General features: G+C 48.1%; 1 protein-coding gene across 1 annotated transcript in view; it reads left to right on the top strand.

The window, feature by feature from the left end:
* Positions 1-7,723: 7,723 nt before the first annotated feature.
* KCNK5 (potassium two pore domain channel subfamily K member 5) overlaps positions 7,724-9,734 on the top strand; it is a 34,610-nt gene continuing 32,599 nt past the window's right edge. The window contains exon 1 of the mRNA XM_016223680.2: positions 7,724-7,963. Within this exon, the coding sequence (XP_016079166.1) occupies positions 7,778-7,963 (186 nt within the window). The 5' untranslated portion in view covers positions 7,724-7,777. The remainder of the gene's footprint in view (positions 7,964-9,734) is intronic.

The raw sequence follows: 9,734 nt of genomic DNA, 5'->3' as shown, positions 1-9,734 counted from the left end.
TCCTCTCTCTGAAATCAATAAAGATATATTAAAAAAAAAAAATGTTGGTGGGCATGCACATGAGTGCCTTTTTCTGAGGAATCGTCCAAAGATACACAATAGTGACCGAAATAAACAATTGAAAAAAAGTTAAGATCCACAGAAGTAAAGTGTTAGAGTCTTCATGCCATACTTCTTTCCTGGGTTTGAAAAGAGGTCTTAGGGAGAGGGCAATATTTACCACAAAGGAATGAGTCTCAAATGGTGGGATTTCAGGGATCAATGACAGTTTGAGAGGAAGATTTGGGGATAGGTCCCCTAACACACACCACCCGCTATACCCTCTAGAAATGACCCGGTGGAAGGAATAGCTCTAGATGACTCTAAACTGGTCAGTAGGATTTCTCTTCTTAACTGAGTTGTTTTTCCTGGCAGTAGAAATTTTAGATGTTGTCACCTAGCAATGAAATTCTGATATTACTACGTCCCCTTTGTAAGAGAAAGACTTTGAAATGGCAATAAAGATCTGTCTGAAATCTCCCAACACAAATAATTCAGATCAGGGCTTGCACTCTGCTCTTAACCTGCAAGGATATGTTTCTCTACAGCCTAACTGGCTCTCAGAGCAAAGGACACATAGCTCCTGTGTTGAGAGTAACTGAAACCCTGCCCTAGCCATTGGGGCTCAGTGGTTCGAGCCTCGGCCTGTGGCTTAAAGGATCCCAGGTTCAATTCTGGTCAAGGGCACGCACCTCGGTTGCAGGCTTGATCCCTCGCCACCATCTGAGAGTGGGAGGCAACCAATCAATGTGTCTCTCTCACATCGATGTTTCTCTCTCTCTCTCTGCCTCTTCCTCTCCCTTCCACTCTCTCTAAGAAAATCAATGGAAAAAATATCATGGGGTGAAGATTTACAAAAACAACAACAACAAAGTAACTGAAACCCCGCCAAGACAACACTTATCTGACTTAATTATTGTCCCTTGGCCACATCTCTCTCCTCAGCGCCTGGCTGATCCTTGTAACTTCAAATATCTTACATTTTCTTACACTGAATTTACAAGTTCAATTTTTACTACTTTTTTTGGTGTTTTTTTATATATATAAATGATTATTCATAAGCTTGAGGCAAGTCTACAAAATTTACTGTGTGTACTTACCTTCAACCTTACGCATAACACAGAATTTGCCACCCTTTTGAGTGGACAGCACAGTAGTGTTAACTATATGGTCCCCTTTGTGCAACAAATCTCTAGAACTTTTTTATCTTATAAAACTGAAACTCAGTACTCATGGGACAACTTTTCTCCCCTCCGCGAGTCCCCTGGCCATTAACTACTATTATCTGTTTTTAAGAGTTTGACGACAGTCGTGGGCCACGTAGGAACACGGATACATTCTAAGAAATTCGCCTTTAGGTGATTCGGTCATTGGGCGAGCATCATAGAAAGCACTTACACAAACTAGATGGTGTGGCCTGTGTGGATGTAAGAACATCTAAACCTGTCAACAATTCTTGTAAAAGTTTATTTGAGCCAAAATTGACCACAGAGCTGGAAACAAGACCTCAAATGCTCCAAAGAAGGACAGTTTTGCTTTTTTTTTTTTTTTTTAATACATTTGGAATGAAGGAAGGAACTAAGGAAAGAAAGATCGCTGGAGGGTGGGAGGAAGAAAGATGAAATATCTCTGTTTGGATTACAGGACTACAGGATTACGTGCTCCCTTGAGGGTGGTTAAGTTTCCCAGGAGTATAAAAAAGAAGCACAAGATGTTAACCTAGATGAAGAACAGTGGACTTTGCTTAAGGCAAAGATAAGCCCTTTGGTAAAGAAGTTAAGTGCCTGGAATGTGACTACCCACCATGACCTGCCCAGTTAGGAATTTATGATTGTGATCATGTCACCCTGTGAGGTTACTCTCCATAGAACTCTCCCACCACCACCGTTTGTTTTTGTTTTTGTTCACAGGAGCTATAAAACGTGTTTTGTTTTTTTTTTGAGGAATCAAAGTTTTCAAGTGACTGTGACATAGAATCACTTTATGCTCTTCATGGCTTTTAATGCGCCTCCTTTGGCAGGATGGGGAGTTCAGAGAGGGACTATTCCCCTAGAAATTCCTAAACAATATAAACAGAAATATTCCTACATGGAGATAAAACAGTGTTTTAGCATTATAAGAGCGTTATCAAAGGTTCATTCCCCAAGAAGATAATCCCTTCGCTTCACTGAAAGGAGGAAGTCACCGAGGCAGGCGTGGATCTTCAAGGGCACAGAGTTTACCAGCATGACCTTGAGGGGAACAACCAATCGGCTCCACCAGTTCCCAGGGTGGAACCCAGGAAAGTCTAGTGACCTGTTGCTGTCAAGGTGAAACGCAACTTGGAGCTGATTGCCTTTCAAAGGCTGGCGCTCTGAAAGAAGTGATTTCTGGCCACAGGCTGATAAATAAACATAATAATAAAGCCACCCCAATGGCCTTATTTATCAGCAGTGTACAAAAATATCTACCCTGTGCCCCTCTGCCACGTACCCACTTTTTCTTTTTCTGTTCCTGAGGCTCACGTTGTCTAGCATTCATTAGTTTCAGTACAGATTCTATTTCCCAAAGTGCCCACTGGCTGCTGTGCAGAGAATGGGCATAAGCCCTGGTCTGGTTGGAAACTGTTGATCCAAATGCGTGGATGGGGTGCGGGGAGAGGGGAGGAGGGGAGGGGAAGTACATTCATTGTGGAAAGAGAGGAAGGAGAGAGAGGCCGGGGCGGGGAGGACGGAGAGCTGGGTGCTGGGGTTTGGGAAACTACGGGAAGGGAAGGCCAGCGCAGCAGCAGGAAAGGGTGCTGAGCGCGATCATGACCTTGAGGGAGGAAGAAAGGGGGGGGGAGAAATGAAGAAATCGACAAGAAACCAGCAGTTATAAAAACTTCGCATAAAAACCAACTCATCCCAAACTACTCTGCCGTGTTTTTGTGAGACAGTGAGACTGAAAGGGGAAGAGGCCCTTTATTTTCTTAGGAAGAGAATGCAGTCCGGCGGAGGTGGGAGAGGAATGGGACAGAACTTTCCTAACAAAGAAAGAGCCTGTGGCCTCTCAAACCGCCCCCCACCCCACGCTGGATGAACCATCACAGCCCCTGACCTTCTCCACCCAGAGAGGGGGAACCGGGATGAAGGCCTGGGCTCTGGAAGGGCCGAGGGCCGGGGAGGGCCGCAGAGTTAGGTGCAGGCTGGGGAGGCAGGCGGGTTGGAGAAGAGGGCTCTGTCTGGGACGGGCAAGGGGCCTGGCTGGGGAGCCTCCTTCGATCTAGAGGGAACCGCCTCAAGACCTCGTTGAGGGGACTTGGCTCCCCAAGGCTTCAGGGACACGGAATCAGGAAATCTGGGGTTTCTCGGCTTCCTACTCCAGCCTCCTGGGGCACACACGGAGCCCTCGAGGAGAGACAGAAACATGTACACACCCAGATCAATCTTCAGACCTGCATCCCTAGACCCTCTGCTCTGGCCGATTTGGAGATCCCACATGTGGGGTCCCCTCTCCCTTCCCACCAACCAAGTAAAAACTGCCCTACCTCTTGACACCTGAGCAAAGGGGGGGGGGGGGAAGGCCTTGGCCAGGGGGCAGTGAGGGAACCTGACCTACTGCTGTACTTGCCCCCACAGAAACCAGAGAGGGTCAGGGCCAGCCCTGGGTGTACAGAGTGCTGGAAGCCTGTGTCTCTCCAGCTCCTAGTGTTGTTGGTTCAGAAACTGAACACACACACCCACCCCAGCTCCAGCTTCCTCACGGCAAAGTGGGTGTGATGACAGGCCCTGCTTGTGAGGCGTGGAGAGGATGGTAGTACTGCCTGGGGAGCATGGTTTATAGATGCTCAGTAATTGGTATCAAGGCAAGTGAGAAATATCCTGGGTGTGTGTGTGCATTTGCTGTTTAATATATTTGTTTAATTTTTTTATTGAGATATAATTGACATATAACATTATATTAGTTTCGGGTGTACAACAGAATGATTTGATATTAGTATGTACTGTGAAATGAACACCACAATAAGTCTAGTTAACATCCATCACCATACATAGTTACAGACTTTTTTTTCTTGTGATGGAGACTTTTACGATTTACTCTCTTAGCAACTTTCAAATATGCAATACATATTTAAGATAACTATAAGCCACCGTACTGTGTATTACCTCCCCTTGACTTATTTATTTTACAACTGGAAGTTTGTACCCTTTGACCCCCTTCTTCAATTTCATACACCCCCGCTCCCCACCCCTTGCCTCCGGCAACTACCAGTCGGTCTCTGCATCTGTGAGCTTTTTGTTGTTGTTTTAATTCCACATATAAGTGAGGTCATATGGTACTTGTCTCTCTCTCTCTGATTTATTTCACTTAGCATAATTCTCTCTCGAGGTCCATTCATGTAGCAAATGGCAAGATTTCACTCTTTTTTATGGTTTAATTGTATTCCCTTGTATAGATATACACCACATTTTCTTCTTTTAATCTTCACCTGAGGATATTTTTTCCACTGCTTTCCAAAGAGAGTGGAAGGGAGACAGAGAAAGAGAGAAACATCGATGTGAGAGAGACACATTGATTGGTTGCCTCCTGCACACAGCCTGCCTGGGGCAGGGGATGGAGCCTGCAACCGAGGTGCGGGCCCTTGGCAGGAATCAAACCAGGGACCCCCCCAGTCCGCAGGCCAGCGCTCTACCCACTGAGCAGCACCAGCTAGGGCTACACCACATGTTCTTTATCCATTCCACTGATGGGCACTTAGGCTGTTTCCATGTCTTGCTATGTAAGTAATGTTGCAGTGAACGTGAGAGTGCATATAACTTTTCCAGTTAGTGTTTTTTGTTTTCTTCAGATAAATACCCAGAAGTGGAATAGCTGGATCATTGATAGCTCAATTTTTCATTTCTTGAGGAATCTCCATACTGTTTTCCATAATGTATGTGCCAATTTACATTCCCACCAACAGTGCACAAGGGTTCCCTTTTCTCCACATTTTTGCCCATACTTGTTATTTCATCTTTTTTAAAATAACCATCTGACAGATGTGAGGTTATATAACTCACTGTGGTTCTAATTTGCATTTCCCTTATAATTAGTGATGTTGAGCATCTTTTCATGTACCTGTTGGCCATCTGTATGTCTTCTTTGGAAAAATGTCTATTCAGGTCCTCTGCCCATTTTTTTTAATTAAATTATTTTATTTTGCTATGAGTTGTATGAGTTCTTTATGTATTTTGGATATTAATCCCTTATCAGGTATATGATTTGCAAATATTTTCTCCCATTCCCTAGGTTGCCTTTCATTTGGTTGATGGTTTTCTTTGCTGTGCATAAGTTTTTTAGTTTGAGGTAGTCTGACTTGTTTATTTTTGTTTTTGTTGCCTTTTCTTTCAGAGTCAGATCCAAAAAGTCACTGGCAAGAAATCCAGACTGATGTCAAGGAACTCAACATCTATGTTTTCTTCTAGGAGTTTTATGGCTTTAGATCTTACATTCAAGTGTTTAACCCATTTTGGTTTACTTTTTGTGTATGGCATAAGATAGTGTAGTTTTATTATTTTGCATGTGGCTGTCCAGTTTTCCCAATGCCATTTACTGACAAAACTGTCCTTTCCCCATTGTATATCCTTGGTTCCTTTGTTGTAAATTTATTTCTAGGCTTTATTCTGGTCCGTCGATCTATGTGTTTGTGGCAATACTATACTACTTTGATTAGCTTTGTAATATAGTTTAAAATCAGGGAGTGTGATGCCTCCAGCTTTATTCCTCTTTTCTCAAGATTGCTTTGGCTATTCTGGGTCTTTTGTAGTTCCATATATATTCTAGATTGTTACATTTCTTTGAAAAACACCCCGGGATTTTGATAGGGGTTGCACTGAATCTGTAGATTGCTTTGGTAGGATGGACATTTTAACAATATTAATTCTTTCGCCCGGCTGGGTGTGGCTCAGTGGTTGAGCATCGACCTAGGATCCAGGAGATGGAGGTTCGATTCTCCGTCAGGGCACGTGCCCGGGTTGCAGGCTTGATCCCCACTCGGGGGGCGTGCAGGAGGCAGCCGATCAATGACTCTCTCATCATTGATGTTTCTCTCTCTCTCATTCTTCCTTCCTCTCTCTGAAATCAATAAAGACATATTTTAGGAAAAACGAAAACAAAAAAAACAATATTAATTCTTTCAATCCATGAGCACAGAATATATTTCCATTTATTTGTGTCTTCTATTTCTTTTACTCAATATCTTTTAGTGCACAAGTCTTTCACCTCCTTGGTTAGATCGATTCCTAGGTATTTTATTATTTTTGGTGCAATTGTAAGTGATATTGTCTTCTTAATTCTTCTTTCTGATATCCCATTATATTGAAGTGCAATTTATTTTTGTATGTTGATTTTGTATCCTATAACTTTACTGAATTCGATGATTAGCTCTAACAGTTTTTTGGTGGAGTCTTTAGTAGGGCTTTCTATACATAATACCTTGTAATCTACAAATAATGACAATTTTATTTCTTCCTTTCCAGTTTGGATGCCTTTTATTTCTTCTTGCATAATTGCTTCGGCTAGGACTTCCACTGGGTGTGTGTTTTTGACAAATATGTTCGTGACTGTCATTCATTTTTTCATTGCACAAATGTTTAATGAGTGTCTACTGTGTAACAGGCCTGGGGGAATATGTCATTGAACAATCCAGACTTCCCACCCACAAGCTGTCATTTTAGAGTTGTATAGTATATGAGAGTTATATAGTAAATTTGAAAAAATTTAGTGCTAGGAGGAAAATAGAGATACCAAGGAGTTTGAGGAGTGCATGTGCACAAGTGTGCGCTCCAGCGCGGGGAGGGGGGCGTGCAATTTTAAATAGGCCTGGGAGCATCCAAGAGGTCGATGCCCCTGGATTACAGCGTGTGTGTAGTGGGCGTGGGGGTGAGGGAGGGTCTCGCAGGGTGCTGCCGAGGGGTCTCACACCAGAGCAGGTGAGAATGGGGCCAGAGGGAGCAGTAGCGCCTTTGTGTCTGGATTAGTTTCCGATACCCCGATTCTCTACAGCTTCTCCAGTCCCTTGCTGATCCCCTTTCCCCAGGCTTATCATTACAGTGAGGTTTGTGAGACAAAAACTAAATTCCAACAAAAATAACAATAGGGAGAACTTCCTGGTCCCAGTCCTGAGGCACACACTCGTTTTCTTTAATGCACCAGTCCTGGCAGCAAACGCGAGCCCCAGAGACCCCACTCGCTCAGGCACTCGGAACCGGGGGACGCACGGCGCAGCGAAGCGCACCTCCGGAGTCGGCGGCTGTGGGGCCTGCGTGGGACCGGCGGGCGCGGGGCGGGGCGGGGCGGGCGCGGGGCGGGCCCTAGTCGGCCCCTCCCCGCGGGGCCAGGCGCGGGCGGGCGGTAGGCGCTCGCGCGGATTAAAGAGGCGCGGGGAGGCGGGCGCAGCGCATACCGCTGTGGCGCGCGGCGGGCAGCCCACGTGTCTCCCCAAGTCGGGTCCTGAGTTCCCCCAACTCCTTTCACCACCGCGATCCAGGGCGCTTCCAGGGTCCCCTTGGCGTGCGCCCATCCCCGGCCCGCGCGAACAGGGCCCCGCACGATTCCCCGCGCTCAGTGGGACAACTTGGAGAAGCTACTTTGTCCGGGGAACCGCGCCGGTGGTTCGGAGCACTGCGCATGCGGAGCTCCAAATTCAAACAGCTGTTTCCAGAGGCTGGAGGGCGGGTGGACCGGGAGCCGCTGGGGCTAGGGGACGCTTTCTCCAGAAGGTGGCCTCTCGGGAGCCATGGTGGACCGGGGCCCTCTGCTCACCTCGGCCATCATCTTTTACCTGGCCATCGGGGCGGCGATCTTCGAGGTGCTGGAGGAACCGCACTGGAAAGAGGCTAAGAAAAACTACTCTATACAGAAAACGCATCTACTCAAGGAGTTCCCGTGTCTGGGCCAGGAGGGCCTGGACAAGGTCCTGCAGGTGAGGCGCCCTTTCCCCCCACGAACACCTGAAGCTTTAGGAGTGCTGAAAGGACGGCCCTCCCAGCTTCGGATGACCCTCAGTCCCTGTGGGTTGTCCTGGGGGAGGGGGGCGCAGGAGAGGATGTCTCATCATGGATCTGGTGGCTGGGGTCTTTCGTTCACCCGTGGACGCAGGAGTCAGCCAGGCGCGGAGACCCTTTGGAACCTAGTTTGCCCAGAGAGAAGAATTTAGGGTTGACCTCCGGGTGGCTCGGTGTGAGTGTGCGGGGACCTCCCTGCTAGGGGGAGGCTGTGGGGCGGATAAAGGCGTTTATCTTTCCTCGGAGGCGCTCCCGGAGTTTGGGAGCCGAGCCGGGCGTCTCCACCTCCCGTCTCCGGGGCCAGTGCCGCTCCCGCACGGCTTTGCTTCGGGAATGGGAGCCCGGCGAAGTTGCAGGAGGGCCCCCAGCTCCAGCCTGAGCAAAGACCCCCCTTCCCCGTAGGGCTGAGGCGGGGGGTAGGGGCTCTGCCAGGCTGCGCCGCCGGGCCGGGGCTGGCCGCTGGACGCGGAGGCGCTCGGGCTTCCGGGAGAGCCCATCTCGCCGCCGCCCGCCCGTCCCGGGAGGCGCACCCCAAGGGCTCGGAGTTAAACTTTGCGAAAGTAGGAGGGTGAACAAAAGGCCAAAACCCGGAGTCCATTTGGGGGCGGGGGGGAGGGGAGGTTGTGCAGAATGGGAGATGTTGGGGAGCGTTTCTTTCTGTGCTGGCACTGGAAGTTTCTTCTGGTTCATCTGCCCTATGATGGCATTGACCTCGCTGGGCTATAGCGACCCTTGGCTAGTTTGGGATTTGAGTTTACCCCAGTTTCTAGAAGATGCTTAGCCTTAATCGTCCCCCCTTGGCCTGCACTAATGGCATCCTCCAGTGGAATGACCAGGACCTGAGTAAGAGCCTGGGTGGGGTAAGGGTAGTTGATCTAAGATGTTACATTTCCCTTGGGGTGAAAGACACCATGAAAGAGCTATGATGAGGAACATTTAATGCACAGCAGTCCACCAATACTTTGTGGCTGTCTGGTTGTCTCACTTTTCTGGCCTCAGTTTCCCTATATGTAAAATGGGAGCCAACCCGTCTTCATCCGTCTTTCCTGCCTTGAACCTGTTGGAAGGTTGAAAGCATTGGAAAACATGAAGCCGTCTGCTGGTGGCTCCCTTTTTGTCCCCAAATCGATAGGCATGCACAGATGAGCATATCAGTGCCTCCTGGCCGCCAGGCAAGTAGGCTGGTCCTCTCAGGGCCGCTGGAGCGGGGCAGGCTTAGGCCAGCAGGTTGGGTGTTTGATTTCTGCCGGGTGGGGAGCTGGTGAGAGGCCAGAGGTTGGTGAGATGAGCTTCAGGAGGTAGTTGGGTGGTCTAGCTTGTAATAGCAGGAGTACTGGGGCGATGTGGGTCCTTTGGCTGGGTATCTGCCCTGTGTGCATGTGTTGGGGAGGGGTCACTTTATAATTTCCCTTGAGGAAACAATTCTTCTGGATGACGAGCTGTTGTTTAGTTTCTTCCAGGGCTTTGTTTAGAGGGGAAGAAGGCAGGCGAGTATGATAAAGAATCGAGCTGCCCTCGAAGTTTCCCTCGCTGCTCCTCCACCAACCACTGCAGGAAGGAAAGAATTCAAGGCTGAATGTGGGAAAATAAACTTCAAAACACGAGGAGAAGGGAAAAGAGGGGGGTCGGGTGAGGCAGCCGGGTGCAGCTGGTGGTAGGAGTTTGGGAGGTTAGATAGCTGTCTTAAGG

Source organism: Miniopterus natalensis, chromosome 5, assembly GCF_054644295.1.
Source record: "Miniopterus natalensis isolate mMinNat1 chromosome 5, mMinNat1.hap1, whole genome shotgun sequence".
Taxonomy (NCBI): domain Eukaryota; kingdom Metazoa; phylum Chordata; class Mammalia; order Chiroptera; family Miniopteridae; genus Miniopterus; species Miniopterus natalensis.
This window is presented reverse-complemented; position numbering and strand designations above follow the sequence as displayed.